The 20,190-nt window shown below is 64.7% G+C and overlaps 6 protein-coding genes across 6 annotated transcripts; 4 read left to right on the forward strand and 2 right to left on the reverse strand.

Moving 5' to 3' along the window:
* Nucleotides 1-14: 14 nt before the first annotated feature.
* Nucleotides 15-535, forward strand: SHFM1 (26S proteasome complex subunit SEM1). The gene is made up of 3 exons (XM_069355952.1): nt 15-136; nt 212-227; nt 304-535. The coding sequence occupies exons 1-3, from the start codon at nt 23-25 to the stop codon at nt 468-470; spliced, it is 297 nt and encodes a 98-aa protein (XP_069205793.1). The 5' UTR covers nt 15-22; the 3' UTR covers nt 471-535.
* A 328-nt stretch (nt 536-863) lies between these two features.
* Q8F55_007528 (uncharacterized protein) lies at nt 864-3,097 on the reverse strand (the record flags this gene model as incomplete). Its single annotated transcript, XM_069355953.1, has 5 exons — nt 864-1,510; nt 1,548-2,167; nt 2,205-2,344; nt 2,416-2,804; nt 2,896-3,097. 5 exons carry the CDS (start codon nt 3,095-3,097, stop codon nt 864-866), a joined length of 1,998 nt encoding a protein of 665 aa, XP_069205794.1.
* A 7,604-nt stretch (nt 3,098-10,701) lies between these two features.
* Nucleotides 10,702-14,308, forward strand: PMA1 (plasma membrane H+-ATPase; the record flags this gene model as incomplete). The annotated part of the gene is made up of 5 exons (XM_069355954.1): nt 10,702-10,745; nt 10,892-10,938; nt 11,060-11,142; nt 11,435-11,607; nt 11,677-14,308. 5 exons carry the CDS (start codon nt 10,702-10,704, stop codon nt 14,306-14,308), a joined length of 2,979 nt encoding a protein of 992 aa, XP_069205795.1.
* A 395-nt stretch (nt 14,309-14,703) lies between these two features.
* On the forward strand, nt 14,704-16,642 carry Q8F55_007530 (uncharacterized protein; the record flags this gene model as incomplete). The annotated part of the gene is made up of 7 exons (XM_069355955.1): nt 14,704-14,779; nt 14,850-15,222; nt 15,306-15,381; nt 15,661-15,948; nt 15,981-16,129; nt 16,168-16,445; nt 16,479-16,642. 7 exons carry the CDS (start codon nt 14,704-14,706, stop codon nt 16,640-16,642), a joined length of 1,404 nt encoding a protein of 467 aa, XP_069205796.1.
* Nucleotides 16,643-16,939: 297 nt separating this feature from the next.
* Nucleotides 16,940-17,988, forward strand: Q8F55_007531 (uncharacterized protein; the record flags this gene model as incomplete). The annotated part of the gene is made up of 2 exons (XM_069355956.1): nt 16,940-17,836; nt 17,890-17,988. The coding sequence occupies 2 exons, from the start codon at nt 16,940-16,942 to the stop codon at nt 17,986-17,988; spliced, it is 996 nt and encodes a 331-aa protein (XP_069205797.1).
* A 244-nt stretch (nt 17,989-18,232) lies between these two features.
* On the reverse strand, nt 18,233-19,777 carry BAT2_2 (branched-chain-amino-acid transaminase bat2; the record flags this gene model as incomplete). Its single annotated transcript, XM_069355957.1, has 4 exons — nt 18,233-18,776; nt 18,823-19,270; nt 19,497-19,644; nt 19,679-19,777. 4 exons carry the CDS (start codon nt 19,775-19,777, stop codon nt 18,233-18,235), a joined length of 1,239 nt encoding a protein of 412 aa, XP_069205798.1.
* Between the last annotated feature and the right edge of the window lie 413 nt (nt 19,778-20,190).

Here is a 20,190-nt window from a genome sequence, read left to right on the forward strand (position 1 = left end):
CTGTCCTTTCTCCCACGACACAATGGCAGAGCAGAAGACCGACAAGAAGGCCGACGAGACGCCCGCCGCGGCCCCGGCGCAGGAGAAGAAGAAGCTGCCGCAGCTCGGCGCGCTGGAGGACGACGACGAGTTTGAGGTGAGCACAGGAGCGAGCGGCGGGCGTCAGCCCGCCGCCGAGCGAGCGATGAGCAACGACGCTGACACGCCGCAGGACTTCCCCGCGTCCGGTATGTCGACAGCATGGCCATCCGCCCAAGGCGACGGCCACCGCGGCCAAGGCTGCCCCCCGCTGACCCCGCGCAGAGCAGACAACGACCGTCGCCGACACGCTGGCCACGGCGCCCGGCGCCGAGCAGCTGTGGGAGGACAACTGGGACGACGACGACGTCGAGGACGACTTCCAGAAGCAGCTGAGGCAGGCGATTGCCGAGCGCGCCGGCGGCGGCGGCGACGAGGCGATGAAGGAGTAGCGCGCGCGCGCGCAGCCGACGCCAACCACGACCGACGCGGCCGACGACACGCAAGCAAGATGAGATAGAGATACGCCAGCAGCATGCACGGATTCGTGCGAGTGGCCGCTCTGGCCTGCTTGTGCCGGATGACTCGTCGCTGACGAGACGACACGGATGGCCTGGGACTGACGTTCTGATCACCATAAGTCGTGATGGATGACCAAGGCGGCTGGACGACCACTCAAACAGCCATTCTACACCAGGTTTCCTCCCCGCTTTGAGCCTCGCAAACGACACAGAGCTCGTCATAGGCCCCCATCACTGACCGGTTGGCCCAGCGACCGCGACACGACACCGGCTGACTAGAGATGCATGTCCTAGATTACACAGTGCGCGACCACTCGCCTGCCCCTATCGCTGCGGGTGCTTGCGCTTAAAGTACGCCTCCATCTCGCGCGCGGCTTCCTCCTCGTCCGCCTCGTCCTGCGCGAGTGCCTCGGCCCGCACGCGCTCCGCCTCGGCGGCCTCCCATCGCTCCGCCTCGCCCGAGGCCACCTTGTCCGACATGGCCTCCTTGAGCGACTTTGTGCCGCCGTCCGGCGTCGGCGCACCCGCCTTGATAATCGGGTTGCGGTTTAGCCGCTCGAACAGCACAAACATCTTCTCGGCCTCGCGCTCCTTCTCCTCGTCGGTCATGCCGTCAAACGGCGACGTGCCGTCGTCGGGCGGCGCGTCGAGGCCAGTAATCGGGTGCCGCTCGTGCGAGTTGCTCGACGCAACCGTGTGATGCGAGTGGCCCGACGCGGCCGTGTGACGTCTCTCGTGCCCCAGGCTCGAGCCCGTGTTGTGCCCCAGGCTTGAGGCCGTGTTGTGGCGGTCGTATGAGGTACTAGTTGACGGCGACGGTGAGTGCGAGGTCGGGGCGGGCGAGCGAGGCGGCGCAGGCCGCGGCTCGTCTGGAAGTTCGACCACTCGGGCCGGCGGCGGGCCCGACAGCCCCTTGCGGTACAGCAGCCCAGCCGCGTTGCCATACCCAATCTCGTCGCACAGCTCGCCAGCTATCTCGTCAGCACAACCCCACATCCCTGCACCCACCATCACCACTGCACACGGCCCACAGAAACTCGCCAGCCGTGTCTCGCGAGTGAATGCTGTGCGTCGTGTTCATGAGCCGCAGGAGCGTGCCAAGCAATCCGGGCCGTCCCTCCAGGGGACCTGCCTCGGGCGAGCGGTCGAGCTTGCGCGGGAAGAGCGAGCTGCGGTAGAACATCCTCATCTCGATACTCCCGGTTGCCGTGTGCGCGGCCAGCGCGAGCACAGGTGGTAGGACCTCGTCGATGATTAGCTCTGGGTCAGGGGCCGCTGTGCCGGGCAGATGCGAGTCGACGAATCCATTCAGAATTGCGAGGAGGCGGCGTGGGATCGTCTGAGCGGTGGGTGTGGGCCCACTGAAGCTGAGGAACGACCCCGACGGCGTGGGCGACAGTTGGCCGTCGGAGAAACCGCCCGACGGCGGGCTGCCCGACTTGCTGCCCTTCTTCTTGTCGCGTGATTGGGACGACGACTGGCGGCCAGCGCCGGGGGTCGCGTACCAAGTCGGAAGAAGCTCGGGGCTGAGCGGGATCGAGATAAGAGCGTGGAGGGCGTGGGTGAGGGGTGGGAGCAGGTCGTTGAAGGGTATCCTGTGGACAATGCTGAGGATCGGTGCGAGGAGGCTGGCGCTGTCAGCGTCAGTGCGCGGTGGCAGCTCACGGATCAAGCTTGGCATCCCATGGCGGCTCGTCATCGCCGTCGACCTTTTGTGGGTAGAAGCGCAGGATGTTTGCGGTAAACTTGAGCAGCTCGGACAAGGCGTCATAGTTTGCCGGCACGACGGGCAAGGCGGCGAGGTGCTGCCAAGTTAGTTGTTTGCACCGTGGCTCTCTCGGCGGCGGCCCGAGCAAGCGCCACACTTTTCACCTACATGCACGAGCTTTGGCACAAGCAGGTCATTGTCGACCATTTCGCGCACTGCCTTGCCGTTGACGGTCGCGAGGAATCCGATGCGGCCCAGGAGGAAGAGGTTGGCGGGCGTGTGCTCGGCGGCACTGAGCGCACGGGCAATGCCGGGCCCGCCGCCGATCTCTACAAACCGCCGGCGGGCTGGCGGGTGCAGGACGAGCGTGTTGGCCAGCGCGCGCATGGCCTCGGTTGCTGGGGGTGAGAAGGGCGGGACGCGCGGGGCCGTTGTCACGCGAGGCGAGATGCCCGTGTGGTGCAGGAGCGTCGCGATGTGATCTGGCGTGCTTAGTGCGTCAGAGCCGACGGGGTTGCGACCGAGGACCTTGACGGCGGTGAGGGCTGCGATGTGGACTGGGCACGCGAGCGTCAGCGAGCGGGCCGTGGATGAGCAATCGCGTGGTGCGCGATGCCATGCCCCCCTTCCCGGGGGTCTACGACTCACCATCGTCGGGCCAGTAGATCCAGAGCCCATCCGGCGCGAGGTCAGCCAAGATGGCGACGAGGAAGCCGGCTCGGTCCTCGGGATGCAAGAGCGTGGGCGGCGCGTTGATGATGCGGGCAAACTCGCGCCTGAGGGCAGGGAGCGCGCGCGCGCCGCCGCGGGCCATGATGGTCGTGTAGTCTGTCGCTACGAGCGCCTGCATCGCGTCGGTGGGTGGGGCAGGTGGGGGATATCAAAAGTTGAGATGGACGATGCGATCGTGGCTTTGATGCGAACGGCCGCGAAGGGAGGGGGGACCATTGTATGTGGAGGTCTGTGCGCTGTGACGACATTGACAGGTGGAGGTTGGTGGCGAACGCGTTTGTGGCGGCCGAGTTGGTGGTGGATGGGGGGTCGGGTTCGTCGTTTGGCCGTGTGCAGGTCTGAGGTGGTGTCCAGATTGCGCGAGGTGGTGTGTATAGGTGGTGTGATTGTGTATGGATGCTTGGTGCGTCTGTAACGGGGTTGCATGGCGGCTCTAGTCGCTAAGCAGGTGGTTCGCGTCCTCCTCTGGCTTCGTGGTGGCATTAGTCAATCGTACCGTCGAGCTTCGGCGCTTGAGGGTGCTGAGGTCTTCCTGTGATGGAACCACAGTACATACAGCCATCTTTTGATGCTTAGGTTGGGGGCAGGTGGTACCAAGCTGTCGATAATACCTTTGACATCAGTCGAGTCGGGTTTGTGTCACAAACGCCTGCACAACGCCTTCCGCCCACATCTTCATCCCACCCCGAGCCCCATCGCCTGTAAAGTAACGCCTTCCTGCTCATCTACACGCCCAGGCATCACTTGTACTGCCGCGCATCGCCGGGCCGTCACTAGCAGTCCACCCGTTGTCACAGTCTCCGCTCCTTCCAGTGTAGCCACCTACGCGGCACCACTCCACACGCTCGTACGATGCACTCCATTTGCCACCCAACCTCGCATCAGAGGCACGACGCGCGTCTATCTAATCGCCAGATCTGCGGTCATACTGGACCGTGTCAACCCGACTTTGTGCCAACCGACCGCACCATGACCGCAACACTCCACCAGCACCGCTCATCAAGCTCCACCCAGCCCCACCTCGCCAAGTCCTCGCCACCGACTCGCCACCGCCTCACGCCCCTCGCCGCCGCATCACGCTCCTCGCCACCGCCCCACGCTCCTCACAACGCTTACTCGTCGCCGTCGCTACCCCCACGCGCGGCCCACCGATGATCGCCCACCTCGTAAATTTGCACCACCCCTCGGCAGGCTTGGCGCAAGGAAGCGAGCGCGTCCCGAACACCGAACGAGCGCGGTACGACATACATGGCACGAGGAACGGGGCGTCGCCGCTCGCCCGTGGCATGTGACTGTCGAGGAGGCCTCGTGATAACTCGGGGTGCGTTCGGGGGGGTGGGTTACGAAGTTGGCATGTACGTGGCCGGTGAATTCTGACAGATTGAAATCCGCTGAATTCTGCTGCCAAGAAGCGCTGTCGTACTCGGCGTACGACGTAGAGTGCTCGCGAAGGAGCGGCCGCGGGCGGTGAGCGAGCGAGCTCGGCGTCGACGCCAGCCTGGCCAGCGCCCATCGCCCAGCGCCGTGCCACCGCCACACCTCACGTGCACGTGCACTGCTCTCGCTCCGCTCTAGCCCCGGGCTCGCCTCTGCAGGCCATCACATGCCGATCAGCTGCATGTGCAGAGTGGCGACGACGACGACGCCGGCCTGGGCTGGGCCTGGAGGCGTACGGCAAGTGCCACATGCGTTCTGCCCCCGTCGCCTCTGTCGTCCGGTCCGCGGTCCGCGGTCAGCGGCCAGCGTCCGATTACGCAAGGACATGCAGTGAGTACGCAAGCGGAGATGCTGCGAGCAAGCACGAGCAAGCAGCGATGCATCAGCAGCAGCGGCAGCGCCGTGCCTGCGTCCACTTGCAACAATGAAAATCCGCCACACGCCAAGAGAGCACCCACGTAGCCCCGTCGTCGTCGCCCCAGCGCCGTGCCTCCCCTCCGCACGCAAGACGCCGCCCAACTCGGAGATTGTGACCGGGGCCGGCGCGTAGCGCGGCGACAAGACGGTCCGGCGCCGGGCTCTGTCAGTCAGCGCCTCAGCGCCTCGGAGACCTCCGCCGACCCGCCCGAGCCGGCCGGCGGACGGTTGCCTAAGCCCGCGCGAGCCCGCGCGAGCCCACGACCACCCACGCTCGCCCACGCTCGTCGTCACGGACATGGCCGTGGTGCGAGCACGGCCCTCCCCCCCGGCGTTTGTCAGCGCTGCTGCTGCGCCCACCACCGCCCTATGCGCGCGTTGCGTCGCCTGTTCAGAAAAAAAAAAAACTTTCGCTTGTCGCATCTTATCTCGTACAGGGCATCAGGGGCAGGCGCTCGCCGCCGCCTCCTCCGCCGCCCGGTGTGTCGTCGGCCCGCGACGGGTCGGTCATGCCCGCGGCGCTGGCTCGTCGGGGCGCCCGGGGGGCCAGCGAGGCGAGGCCGTCAGCCAGCCAGCGAGGCCGCAATGTCAAGCACGTGCGTGTGCTCGCGCGAGCGCTCTCGCAACTCGCAACCTTCCGCTCGCAACGGCGCCGCCGATCGATTCGATAAACAACCTTGTTGCGCCGGCGCCGCCGGCGCCCCCGCCGCCCCCGCCGTGGCCGCCCTCGGCCGACTGGCGGCTCGGCTCGGTCGCGTGCAGATAGGCTGCGCGGGCTGTCGCCTCGCCTGTTGCCCGCCGGCTGGTGACTGACTGCTCGGTCGTCACTCGCCGGACCGGGGGGACGACGACGCAGTCCTCGCTGCGCGCGGCTGTCGACGGATCAGAATAGAATAGGCGCCTGTTTGCGGAATAGCGTTGGGCCGTAGAAAATTCTGAGTAGGGTGCGGTGGCCGCCCTGAGGTGTTAGGGGTCAGTGGCGTCAGTGGCGGTTTGAACGACCTGGCTGTCAGTTGTCGGCCAACCGAGGGGGTTGAACAAGGACTGGGCCTGCTGGCTTGTTTGGCCCGCTGCTTTATTGCAGGCGCTTGCCCCCGGAATCTGGGTGAGTGGCTGGCGTTACGAGAGCCCGAGGCTGCTTGAGCTTGATAGTGGGAGATCCAGCAGCGCGCTGCGAAGCGAGATGCGACGATGCCGATGCGACGATGCGGCGCAGCGCTCATCGTGACGAGCGTCTGAGCGAGACACGAGACACCCCCCCGCGTACCCCGCGCGCGCTGGCGGACGTTTCGGCGGGCCCCAACACGGCGGCGCTTGCGCCCCGCCGCCGAGCGAGCGAGCGGCTTTGTCGCCGACCCAAGCGCGCTGGGGCGCCGGCGCGCCTTGGCAGCCTGTCGTGACGTGGGTGACTGGCCAATCTGCGTCGTGCGAGAGGTACGCCTGGCGCTCGGAGCACCGCTGTCGCTGTGTGTCGCCCGCTGTCGCCCGCTGTCGCTCGGAGAGGTCCTATGCGCGCTGGTGACGCTGCGCTGGGGACTCACTGCACCCTGCTTTTCTTCTATCCGACTGGCTGGGCGGGTCACACGATTCGGAGCACACGGAGCACATTCCGACACGGCCCCTCCAGCAATGCTCGAGTCTGTGCAATGCACCTTGCCTTGGCCAAGTGGGGCGAGCAGACACGGGTGCATGGCGCAAGGTCTACCATCCCGGACAAGTGCCGTGCTCTCGACGTGCCTTCACGTCTCTCTCGTATCGACGAAACGCTGGGTCCCCACGAAACCGCCGAACTTCGGCTCTGGAGAACCGTGGGGTTTCAGACGGGCAGCACCAGCGAAGCGAGGTGCCTAGGACCAAATGCACACCTGCTGATGGTCGACTGTTGCAACAGAGCAACAGTCGAGGTCACGTGTGAGGCGGTTGCGAGCCAAAGGGCCAATCTACTCCCTGGCTCTAAGCGACGTTTGGAAACACGACCCTCTTGGCAGTCGCGGCTAGGCAACTTGGTGGAACCGTTTTCGAATCGTGCAGACGGGCGGGCATCCGCTTGTGTGCGAGGAACGCTGCTGCTGCGAGGGAGCGAGGGAGGGAGGGAGGGAGGGAGCGAGCGAGCCGATGAGCAGCCTATTCCTGCTGTGCTCTGCTGAACCGTACCTGCACGAGCAATGGCGTCGTGCTCGTCGCGCCCACTCCTCGGTTCGGCGCCCTCCGCGCGAATCACTGCTGGCATGCATGGGGTGATAACGTATCACGATTGTGCAGCTGCCGAGCCGTTAACTGCACCTTAACCCCGGCGGATCCCTCGTCTCGACATGCACCTGTGGGGCACACGGGTTGCAAAGGCACGGTGCCGTGCTGGGCGCCGCCGTTTCGTCGTCTCGCTTGCAGTAGCGGACGCCGGCGGCATGCCTTGGCCGTTTTTCGCGCCAGCGCGGCGTCAGCCGGCCACGGATCAGTCATGTCGCAAGGCGAGTTGAGGCCGCACAAAGCACCTGACGTGGCAACTGCCGCCGGCAGTTTGCTTGGCGCCTGCCTGGCGGGCCTGGCGGCGGCAACGGCAGCGGCGGCAGTAGCCCACTGAGGCGCGGGACGATTTGCAAACATTGTGCGGTTGTTGGCCATTCGGTGGTGCAGCCGAGGGCCATTAGTCGTCAGTCAGCTACCGTCCTAGTGGGTTCAGTGAGCCTTGTCTTGGATGGCTTTTGCTTGGCAGCCTAGGCATTGTGCGGAATGGTGTGCAAGTGGTTGCGACAGCGGTGAGCATGTGGCTACAGCAAGCCAAGAATGAGCGATTAAAATTAACAAGCGCCGCGTTGACGTGGTCTCCGTGTGTCGGAGGTCGGGGGCCGACGTGGGCGGAGCGCGGTACGGATTGTATGTGTCGGTGATGATGAGGCAAGCGGCTGCGCTGGCCGTTTGTGTCTGTCGGCGGAGCAGAGTTGTTTGTGTCGACGCAGAGTGTTTTGGGTCGAAACTGGTTATCTGCGATTTTCCTGAGATTTCACCCTTGGACCCGTATATTGGTGCCTGATCCGGGAGGGAGCGAGGGATACTCAGGGGGAGTAGGTTGGGGGGGGGAGGGGGGAGGGCCAGAGGGGGACGAGGGACGAGGGACGACTCCAGCGCTCGCTCCAGCCAGTCTCGTCTCGACAGACGACAACAAACATGGCACCCAGAGCACCAAGCACGTTCTCCACCACGGAGAATCGCCTTTACGGCCGAGACATTTTGCACGCACACCGGACGCATGCATGCGCGCGCGCACGCACACGCGCCCGCTCGGTCCTATGCATTTGTCCGAGCCCTCCGCAGGTGATGATGACGGCGGGCGTCACTGGCAGCAACAGTAGCAAGCAAGCAGCATCATGTGTCGGCGGCAGCCTGACGACTGTTTTGGATTGTCACAGCCTCAAGGTGCAAAGCTGGAACATGCCGACCAGGGCCAGGAGCTGGCTGCTGGAGTGGATAGGATGCTGCATCCCACTACGACGTATCGTGCAAAAATTCTGACACGGGTACCCCAGTCTCGTAGACCTGGGGAGCCGCTCGAGCTGGGCAGAGCTGGGCAGGATAGAGTTGGGTGGGGGCGGCAAGAGCGAGGCAGCATGACGACATGCCACGGCCGTTCCGTGTTCTTGGTTTGGCAAGAGTGACGGCGGCGGCAACGGCGGCATGAGCAGCGACGATCAGTGCGGGCTTCAAGCCTTGATGCATGCATACTGGCTAGGCCAGGAGGGGTTGGGTGGAGACTCAACGGCCGGCCGGCGGCGCTGGAGCGGCACGGGCTCCCTTTGGTTCGGCACTCGCAATGGCTTGTGGGCCCGCATGCTCCTCTTGCGTGCGGCTGACGAACATGAGGTGACACCACAGCACGTATGGAGCCGCCGGAGCCCTGCTGGGGGAGCTGGAGCCAGCCCGGTGCGAGCAAGCGGGCGAGGTGGTGCGTGCGTGCGTGCGTGCGCAGTTGCTCGCTCGAGTCAGCTGTCCAATCTAGCGTGCGTTGGTGCGCCGGTGCGGGCTTTCAATGTGCGGGCTCGCTAAACTCCGCGGACGGGGCAAGAGGGGGCACGTAGTTGCGTGCGTGTACCTCTGCACGACGGCGCGCGAGCAAGAGGTGCACGCAGAGCGGAGAGTCGTGGTGTCACTGTCCAGCGGTCCTATTGGGTGCACTGACGCTCTGCAGTTTGAGGGATTTCATTAGCCACACGCATACACCCAAGAGATAGCAAGCTTTGGCCGTTGTATCAGGGCGAGCGAGCAGTGGGGTGGTGGGGTTGGGGGTTGCTGCTGCGGCTCCAGGCAACAACAGTGACACCCAGCACGCATTCATTGACGCTGTATGCAGGATCTCGCGCCCGAGCTGCTGGGCCACGGCTCATGCGCTCATGCGCATACCGGCCGATCCTTGGATGTCTCAGTCTAAGGGTTTATGCATTGCTGGCTGCGGCTCCTGCGGCTCCTGCGGCTCCCTGCGCGTACAAACATTGGGATCGGGCAGCACGAGCGAGCAGAAGGCTGGAAGGCGGAGTCTACGAGGCACATGCCCTCACTCTCCCCCAGAGGGGCAACGTCACCGCCAATGTGTAGGATAAGTCGCCATCTCGGTTTGGTCGGTTAGTGCTCGTTCAAGCAGGTATGCACGCCCAAAAAAAACCCGCACCATATGCTCACGGAAGAGGCGAGGCGAGGCGAGGAGCAGCAACAGCCGATGCCGCTGAAAACCCGACCCAGGAGGCTCTTGGCATGCAGCTCGAGGTGCTCGCGCCTCGCCCCCCAAGACGGTCCACGACGAGTTTGTGAAAACTCAGGGAGGATTCCAGGGCCACCTCGCTTTGGTTTTTCGATTTTCGCCCTCATGGAAATTGAGTGAGCCACGAGTGGGGTCGAGGGGGCCGAAGGGGTCGAAGCCTGGTGGGCCACGACGAGCAAAGCTGGGCTCACTGGGCTGGGCTGGCTCGGCTCGCTGCACCTGTCCTGGGGGTGGGCCGTGCAACTCTTTGTCCTGAGCAGAGCGAGCCAGGTGTCAGGTGTCAGGTGCTACTCGAGCCGCCCCCTTGCTCTCTCTCCTGCCCTTGCCTGGTTGTATCCGAGGTGACGGCCTGCCGTCCGCCCGCGCCTGCCGCGGAGTTGAGCCAGCCCAGCCCAGCCTGCCTGGCTTGCACCCAAACCAAGTCGGTCGGCCGGTCGGTCGTGCGTGTTGTCGTCAGCCCACCGATACCCTGTAGAGCCTCTGGCTGGACCTGTCCAGTGCCAGCCCCAGCGTCCGCTTTCTACCAGCTCGCCCGCCCGCCCGCCCGCCCGCCCGCCCGCCCGTGAGCCCGCCCGCCGTTCGCCCGAGGCGAGGGACGGACAGACGACGGATGGATGGGCATGCAGGCGAGGCAAGGCTCTCTTCTTCCCCCCTGCCTGCCCACCCCAGCGAGGCTCACCACAGCGCATGCAGTATATTGTAAACCAGCACCTGCTTCTCTGGTCCTCTTTCCTTTAAGACGTCCAACTCTTGTCATCCCTCCCCCCTCTCTTTCCTGTCAACCTCTTTCTTTTCAACACAGCTCCTTGCCATTTCTATTCCTGCTACCTAGCAGTCTGTGCAAACAGCAGCAGCTCTCTGCGCTTGCGCTTTTCTTTCGATAGAGGATCATAGCGTCCCGTTGACGTAGACGGACCGCAAACAAACCTCGCCCCCCTCCCCCCAAGCCGCCCAACCCTCACCCCCCCCCCCTTTTTCCGCCTCCGCCCAATCACAGGCGACCAATCTGGGTCACTACCGTATTTAGATAGCCCACCCCCCCCTCACCCATTTCTTCCCACTCCCCTCCCCTCTCAACTCTACCTCCCCTCTCTCCCCCCCTCGTACACTCGACCGCCATGTCCGAGAACGAGAAGCACACTCCGGAGGAGGTCCCCGTCAAGTGAGTAGCCCGTCACATCACTCTCCACACCATCACCGCCGCTCGCTACGACCCAAACAAACACCATCAGGGGCTTGTTTGGGTCGGTGCAAAATTCCCCCATCGCACCGACAAAAACAAAGACCAGTTGCTAACATGCTCAACAGGGAGTCCTCTCTCCCGGTCGCCGCGGCCCCTGCCGTTGAGGCCGCCGGTGAGTTGTATATGACGGCCTCGTTCTTGCCGCCCCACTCGCCCTCACTAGGGCTTGATGGGGCTACAGATCGGGGCCATTGTTTTCGTCTTCCTCGGCTGTCGCTGACACCATGCTTTAGAGCCGGAGAAGAAGAAGCGCGAGTACAAGGAGATGGAGGAGAAGCACGAGGGCGACCAGCACGCCCGCGTTGCTCTCAACGAGGTGAGTCTTGTCGTGGTAGTTGGGTGTTTGGGTGGTGCCGTGTTGCCCACTGGCTGGTGGACCCACCCACCAGGCTGCAGCCAGGAATGGGGCGGGCCTATAGAAACGAGTCACTGGGTCGGGGTCGCGATGTTCGCCGAGGTCGGCAACATTTGGTTCCTCAGGGGCCTTGGCGGTTTGACCCTGACTTTGAAACGGGTTCGGCGCGCGGCGCGGCACGGCACCCACGCACCCAAATCCCAAACCCAATCCAATGCCCCCATGACACAATGCACGTGCTGACGTCGGCCAGATCTCCTTCACCGCTGCCGACCTTTACGACAAGGACAAGGTCGACATCGAGCACGTTGTCATGGAGGAGGTCTTCCAGCTCCTCCAGTGCACGGACCAGGGTCTCACTGAGGCCGAGGCGGCCAACCGTATCGCCATCTTCGGTCCCAACAAGCTTCAGGAGAAGAAGGAGAAGTGAGTGGCACTATTTTTATCGCCGCTCCTCGGCCGCACCCTAGCCACATTGACTAACCATGTCTCCAGCCTCATCCTTCAGTTCCTGTCGTTCATGTGGAACCCCCTCTCGTGGGTCATGGAGGGTGCTGCCCTCGTCGCCATCGCTCTTTCGAACGGTGGCGGTAAGCCCCCTGACTGGCCCGACTTCGTCGGTATCGTCCTCCTCCTCCTCGTCAACTCGACCATTGGTTTCGTTGAGGAGCGTAACGCCGGTAACGCCGTCAAGGCCCTCATGGACTCGCTTGCCCCCAAGGCCCGCGCCAAGCGTGACGGCGCCTGGAGGGAGATTGAGTCTTCGGAGCTCGTCCCCGGAGACCTCGTCGCTTTCAAGCACGGTGACATCTGCCCCGCCGACTGCCGTCTCGTTGAGGCCATTGACGTTTCCATGGACCAGGCCGCCCTTACCGGCGAGTCTCTTCCCCAGGGCAAGAAGGAGGGTGACGAGTGCTTCTCGGGCTCTACCTGCAAGCAGGGTGAGGCCGAGGGTATCGTCATCTCCACTGGTCCCAACACCTTCTTCGGTCGTGCCGCCACCCTGGTCGGTGAGGACAACGACCAGGTTGGTCACCTCCAGATGGTTCTTGCCCGCATCGGTTCCTTCTGTCTCGTCTCGATTGGTCTCTTCGTCCTCCTCGAGATTGTCATTCTTTACCCCAAGTTCAAGTACACCTACCGCCAGGGTCTTGACAACATCCTTGTCCTCCTGATCGGTGGTATCCCCATCGCCATGCCTACTGTCCTCTCGGTTACCCTCGCCGTCGGTGCCCAGCAGCTCGCCAAGCACAAGGCCATTGTTACCCGTATCACGGCCATTGAGGAGCTTGCCGGTGTCACCATCCTCTGCTCGGACAAGACTGGTACCCTTACCACCAACAAGCTTACCATCGACAAGGAGAACGTCAAGTGCTACTCCCACTGGGACGTCGAGGGTGTCTGCCTCCTCGCCGCCTACGCCTCGCGTACCGAGAACCAGGACGCCATCGACACCTGCGTTGTCGGCACCCTTGACAACCCCGCCGACGCCCGCGCCGGTATCCAGCTCCTCGACTTCAAGCCCTTCAACCCTGTTGACAAGCGCACTGAGATCACCTACCGTGACGACCGTGACGGTGGCAAGCTCAAGCGTGCTACCAAGGGTATGACTGGTATCATCATTGAGCTCTGCTCGCGCAACAAGACTTCCGAGATTGAGGACCGCCTTGAGGCCGACGTCGAGGAGTTCGCCCGCCGTGGTCTCCGTGCCCTTGCCGTCGCCTACGAGGACGTCCTTGGTGACCAGCCCGACTCGCCCGGAAACGGCTTCGAGCTCGTTGGTCTCCTCTCGATCTTCGACCCCCCTCGTTCGGACACCAAGCAGACCATTGACGACGCCATGGCCCTCGGTGTCAAGGTCAAGATGGTTACCGGTGACCAGCTCGCTATCGCCAAGGAGACTGGCCGTCGTCTTGGTCTCGGTGACCACATGTACGCTGCCAAGGTTCTCAAGGACGGCCCCGAGCCCGGCTCGAAGCACGCCAACCTCGACGAGATGATCATGGACGCCGACGGTTTCGCTGGTGTCTTCCCCGAGCACAAGTTCGAGATTGTCAAGCGTATCCAGGCTCTTGGCCACCTTTGCGCCATGACTGGTGACGGTGCCAACGACGCCCCCGCTCTCTCGCGTGCCAACGTCGGTATTGCTGTTGAGGGTGCCACCGACGCTGCTCGTGGCGCCGCCGACATTGTCCTTACCGAGCCCGGACTTTCGACCATTGTCCACGCCATCTACGGTTCGCGTGTCATCTTCCAGCGTATGCGCAACTACGCCATCTACGCCTGCGCCGTCACCATCCGTATCGTCTTTGGCTTCGCCCTCATGGCGTTCATCTGGCAGTTCGACTTCCCTCCGTTCATGGTTCTTATCATCGCTGTTCTCAACGACGGTACCATCATGACCCTCTCGCTCGACCGTGTGCTCCCCTCGACCACGCCCGACGAGTGGAACCTTATCGAGGTCTTCACCTACGGTATCGGTTACGGTCTCTACCTCGCTGTCTCGACCATTGCCCTCTACGCCGTCATGGAGGAGACCACCTTCTTCGAGGACAAGTTCGGTGTCTCGCGTGCCGGCAAGGACGACGCGTGGTCGTCGCACATGATCATCTACCTCCAGGTCGCCATCATCTCGCAGGCTCTCATCTTCGTCACCCGTTCGCACGGCCCCTCGTGGACTGAGCGCCCTTCGGTCGCCCTTATGCTCGCCTTCTGCCTTGCCCAGCTTATCGCTTCGATCATCGCCGCCTTCGGCAACTGGGGCTTCACCAACGTTAAGGCTATCTCGGGCGGCTGGATTGGTATCGTGTGGGTGTGGAACATTGTCTGGTACTTCCCTCTCGACCTGCTCAAGTTCATCATGAAGAAGACGGTCATTGCCTGGATCCAGCGCCGCCGCGCTGCCAAGCACGCCCCCGCTCTTGTCGACGAGCACGGCGAGCGTCTCCAGCGCACTGCCTCGCGCCACGAGTCTCTCTACTCGAACCGCACCTCGTTCATCGGCAAGGCCCGCAACCGTCTCCGTGGCGGTGGTGCCAAGATCTCGAAGAACGAGCTCCAGCGCTTCGGCTCGATCCAGGCGCAGCAGTCGGGTGCTGCCCTCCAGCGCGCTGCTTCGCGTCACTAAGCGGCTCGCCCCCTACCCACACCCTAGTACCCTGTAGTAATTGTGCGACGACCATTGCATCACAATTCTACCCTCGGCAAGCAGGCCACAGCTGTGTCCGAGCAAACCCCACCCACCCCCCATCATCTCCAACATGCTCAGCCACCTTTAATTTTCATTTGAGCTGCTCTCTCGTCCTTTAGCATTCCCGATGCAAGTGGTTGGCTTAGATTGTGCGGGCTGCGAGCTCGGTTGCATGGGCTTGTGATACTACTACTGACTTTGCCCTATCGTGCGGCATGGCATGCAAGCCAAGCACTGACAGACTGTGCAATCACCGCCCGTGCCGTATTGGGCACAGACTGACTTATCGCTGACATCCTCGTTCGTTCTAGACTCACCACTCTTCCACCGACATGAGATTCATCCGCGGCACGTTTGTGGACACACCGGCAGCGGGCAAGCTGCGTATCCGACTCGACCATGTCCTAGGTGCGTGTGTGTGCGTGCAAGCGAGGCTCCGAGCGCCAAGACTTGCTGATCGACGATTGACGGTCCGCAGTGGTCGATGGCCGGGGATTCATATCGCACGTGCTGCCCTTCTCCGATCCGACGATTCAGTCGGCGCTCGCCCTCGCCCCCGCCTCCGCTGCACCCGACAGCCACAGCCGGGCCCTCACAACGCTGCCGGCGCACACGTTCCTGCTCCCCACGTTTGCAGACCTGCACATCCACGCCCCGCAGTACCTGTACGCAGGGACGGGGCTCGACGCGCCGCTGATGCAGTGGTTGGATCGGTACGCCTACGCCGCCGAGGAGAGGGTGGACGCGGACCCGGCCCTGGCCGAGCGCCTGTACGCGCGCCTCGCCCGCCGCCTGCTCGAGGCCGGCACGGGCGCCGCAGTGGCCTTTGGCACGATTGGCGTGCAGGCAAAGTGAGTGGCCCAGGGCGGGTTGGGGCAATGTCGAGAGCCAAGGGAGGACGCCTGGCGGATTTAGCTGACTCGGCGCCGCCAAGCCTGCTCCTCGCGCAGGCGTTCCAGGCCGCGGGGATTCGGGCGTTCGTCGGCAAGCTGTCCATGGACAATTCTCCTGTGAGTGGGCTGGCGGGCGTGCGCGAGGGCAGAGGAAAGCGAGAGGTCGGGTCTTGGAATTCTGTTATCTCGACGCCAACAGTGGCGTGCCTGGCACCTGGCGGTTTTCTGACATGGCGTCCATGGCGCTGGCCGTGCACTCGAGTTTTCTGTCCTCCTCGATTCTCAGTTGCCCCAGGGCCGGCGCTGTTCGGTAGCCGCGACAGGGAGTGGCCCTTCCTTACGGAGCCGGCGTGATCGACAGGTTCGACTAGCTCGACCGGCCGGCTGACCCCTCAGCGCCCGACCTACGGCGAGGCCTCGACCGCAGAGTCGCTCGCCTCGCTCACGTCCTTCCTCGACGGGATGGACGCGCTGGCCGCGCCCCTCGCCACGCACGAGCGCCTCGTCCACCCGATCCTCACGCCGCGCTTCGTCCCCGTGTGCTCGGACGAGCTGCTGCGCGGCATCGCCGACATTGCGCACGCGCGCGGGGTCAAGGTCCAGAGCCACATGTGCGAGTCGCGCGACCAGATGGCGTGGGTCGAGGGCTCGCGCGGCAAGCGCGACGAGGTCGTGTTCGACGAGGTGGGTGCCGTCCGTGGCGCCACTAACCCCAGGCGGGCCTGCTCACCGAGCACACGGTGCAAGCGCACGTCACGTCGTTCCCGCCCCGCCTCGTCGAGCTCGTCAAGGCGCGTGGGGTCACCGTCGCCCACTGCCCCCTGTCCAACGCCTACTTCTCCGACGCGGCCTTCCCCCTCCGAGAGTAGGTCGCTGCCCGGCCCACGGCCCAGCTGACCCCAGGGCGATCGACGCCGGCGTCAAAGTCGGCCTCGGGTCGGACATTGCGGGCGGGTACGCGCTTCCGCTGCAGGTGCAGATGCGGCAGGCCGTCGTCGTCGCGCGGCTGCGCGAGGGTGCGCGCCGCGAGGCGGCGTTCGAAGCGGGCGAGGAAGCCGGCGACGGCAAGGGCCTGCGCGTCGACTGGGTCGAGGCCCTATACCTCGCCACGCGCGGCGGCAAGGGTGCCCTCGGCCTCGGCGGCGTGTTTGAGCCCGGTATGGAGTTTGACGCGCAGCAGAGTGAGTGGTGGGGTGGGGCCGCGCTGATGCCAGTCACGCTCGCGGAGGACGGCGCCGGCGTCGGCCAGCTCGACTTGTTCGACCTGCCCGACGCGCCCGGCCTCGAGTGGTGGACCGAGACCGTTGAGCGCTGGTGGTGCAATGGCGACGACAGGAACCGTACGGCCGTGTGGGTGCAGGGGAGGCAGGTGCTGTGAGCTGTACTGGGGTACTGGGGATGGACAGTGGCTGGATCACCGCGAGCGTGCGCCGTCGCGCTGCCGCTGCCGCTGCCTTCCTCGCCTTCCCTCCGTCTGGCGGTATAAACTCACCCACTTTGTCGTTGCTCTCTTCCCTCCGTCACATTATCCATCCCCTCGTCCTCTCATCATCCTCATCACCCACGCACTCATCTCATACTCAAGTCTCTGTCCTCAGCCCCGTTGACATCTCCTAACTCCCCTAACCTCAAAGCTCACACTCACCGCACACTCACCCCCCTACACCTCATAGTCATGGCCCGCACCGCTACCGTCCGCGCCGCCCCGGTCCGTACCAGCGCCCGGGCCCGCCAACCCGCCAAGGTGTTTGGTAACATGGTCAGCTCGGACGACATCTCCGACTCCGAGCCCGACGACGAGTATGACGACGACTCGGGCGACGACTTTGGCGCCGCGGGCACCAACCACAACGCGGAGGACGACGACGACGGTGGCGAGGAAGGCGGCGAGGAAGGAAGCCTGTCTGACGAGGGCAAGGCCAAGGCCAAGCGCAAGTCCAAGGCGAAGGCCCCCAAGGCCGCGCCCAAGGCCGCCAAGACCAAGGCGTCGTCCAGCAAGGAGACGCCGTCCAAGACCAAGCCTGCGGCCAAGGGCAAGGCGCCGGCGTCGGCCAAGGCGACGAGCAAGCCGCCAGTGACCCCCAAGCCGGCTGCCTCCAAGCCCAAGCCTGCTCCCGCCGCCCCGTCCAAGCCCAGGGCCGCGACGTCCAAGGTGCTCACGACCCCGCTCGCCGCGAAGGACAAGGGCAAGGCGGCGCCGGCGGTGGGAAAGCCGGGCCTCCTCAAGCCCAAGTTTGGGATTCAGCTCAAGAAGGCCGCGCCCGCCGGCGACAAGGCGAAGGCTACGCCGGCCAAGGTTGCTAAGGCGGGCGCGGGCGCGTCGGTGGCCAAGGCACTTGCCAAGGCTGCTGTCGAAGATGACGAGGTCGGGGACGACAAGACCGACGACGGTGATCAGGAGGAGGATGAGGAGGGGATCAAGGTGAACGAGAAGGAGGAGGCTGAGGAGGAGAAGGAGGTCGAGGAGGCGGAGGAGGAGGTCAAGGAGGCGGCGAAGGACAAGGCCAAGGCCTCGCCCGACAGCGACCTGAGCAGCGTTGAGGACGAGCCGGAGCAGCCCAAGGCCAGCAAGGTGAGCAAGGTGAATGGACGCTCCGACACCCACCTTGACACTGACAGTCCCAGGGGAAGAAGCGCGCCGCGCCTGCCCCCAAGAAGGCAGCGCCGGCCAAGAAGCCCCGAGTCGCCGCGGCCGCCTCGTCGGGCGACGAGGACGATGCTTAGGCTGCCGCTCCGGCGCCACCTCTGACGCGGCTGCCACGCAGCGCGCACCGCCCGCCCCAGACCCGCATGTACCACCAACCATAGAGCCGCCACATCTGGCGAGACCACCACTGTACCCGAGACCACAACTGTCCCCGCGCTCCCGATTCATACCAGATCCAGATGCATAGCGCTCGACTGCGAGCCCGACAACGACACGACGTGATCCACTAAAGTCTACATTTGCCCGTGGCCGCGCTCAAGCTCAAGCGTAGGGCTTGGCGTCGCCAGCGACAATCGACCATGGGTGCTCGATCTCGCCGTTCTGGATGGCGGCCATGCGGTCGAGGAAGCCCTTTGCAATCTCGCCCATGCCCTGTCCGGGCGGGCCGCAGGGGATCTCGATATCGCGGCCCTGGTAGCCAATCTTGTCGACGGCCGAGATGACGGCGGCCGTGCCGGCGCCAAACACCTCGACGAGCGAGCCGTTCTTCTCGGCGTCGACGAGGTCCTGCATGACGAGCTTGCGCTCGCTGACCTCAAACTTGTCGGGCAGGCCGGCAATCTTGTTCTTGCCGGCGGCGTGATCCCGCGCGAGCTGGAGGATCGAGTCGCGCGTCACGCCGGGCAGGATGACGTCGTCGAGCGGCGGCGTGATGAGCTCGACCGTGCCGTCGGGCTTGCGGAGCGCGACGAAGAGGTTCATCGTGCCGACCTCGGTGAGCGCGTGCTCGGGGCCCAGGAGCCACAGGTTCTGCGAGTAGCCGTGCTTGGCGGCGGCGACCTGGGGGACGACGCCAGGGGCGTAGCTGCGGCGTCAGGTGGCTACTCTGCACGTCTCCCTCCACAACTCACTTCGAGCCAAGCTTGTAGCCGCCAGTGCCGCCGGGGGCCGCGCGCACGAACTCGGTGGTCGCGTACAGCTGGACGGGCTTGAAGCCCTGGGGGTAGTAGGGGCCGACGGGCGAGGCGATCACAAAGAGGAGCGCGTCAGACGACGGGCCGACGCCGAGGGCCGCCTGCGTGCCCATGAGCGTGGGGCGGAGGTACATGCTGTATCCCTTCTCCTCGGGGATCCAGTCGGCGTCAATCTGCACGAGCTTCTTGATGAGCTCGGTGAGCGCCTCGCCGTCAAAGTCGGGCAGGGCGATGCGCGCCGCCGAGCGCTTCATGCGCTCCATGTTCTTGTCGGGGCGGAAGAGGCGGACGGTGCCGTCGGGCGCGCGGTAGGCCTTGGTTCCCTCGAAGAGGGTGAAGGCGTAGTGGAAGACGGTGGAGGAGGGGTCGAGCGAGAGGTTCTGGTCTGGGAGCGGAGCGTCAGCGACGCGCGACGCGCGAGCCGCGAGCGAAGCGAGCGCGGCGTCGGCGGGGGGCCGACAGAGGAGCTGGTGGGGGGGAGGCGTGACGCGCAGCAGCAGCAGAAGCAGCAGCAGCACACGCACACCAGCGCGAGGCGGCCACCACGCCTCCCTTGACACCAGCCCAGCCTGGCCCACCATGCGACCACCACCGCCGCCCAGCCCACTCACAAGGCTTGATCTCGGGCGCGCCCCAGCCCTTCTCCTTGTTCCAAGGAATGGTGAGCATGTGGTCGGTGAACTCGTGGCCAAAGACGAGGCTCTTGGCCTCAGGCTTGGGCTTGGGCTGCGCCGTCGTCTCGACCTTGAGCTTTGAGACCTGGCTGTCAGCGCCGCACACAGGCCCCACCCACATCAATGTCGGGCGTGGTCGACTGGAAGCGCGCGAGCGCCGCCGCGCGGGGGAGGGTGCGCGCGGCGCGCGCGCTGCGGAACGAGAGGGCGGTGAGCATGGCTTTGGGGTCGTCGCCGGGGCTGGCTTGCAGATGAGTAGTGAGTTGAAGTGTTGAAGCGACTTTGACATCCATGTTGGGGCCACAGCCACCGCACCCACTGCCGCGCCGCCTCGCGGGCCGGGTCCACGGACGAGACGGTCGACTCGGCCTGCCAGATGATAAATTCGGGTCGGCACTTCGCCGTTTGCGTTTGGCGCCGCGGACGGCTCGGACCTGGCGCACGACCAGCGACCACGTGGCCGCGACCCCACTCGGCCAACCCCGAACACCTCGCTGCAACTCCAGTGACATGTCGCGCGACGTCTTGCGCGACGACACGACACCGCGACACCGACAACACTGCACCGACGACGCCACCACGCCCCCGCCCCCCCTTCATGACACGACCATCCATGCTCCAACTGATACAC

Source organism: Vanrija albida, assembly GCF_041260175.1.
Source record: "Vanrija albida strain AlHP1 chromosome Unknown contig_6, whole genome shotgun sequence".
NCBI lineage: Eukaryota > Fungi > Basidiomycota > Tremellomycetes > Trichosporonales > Trichosporonaceae > Vanrija > Vanrija albida.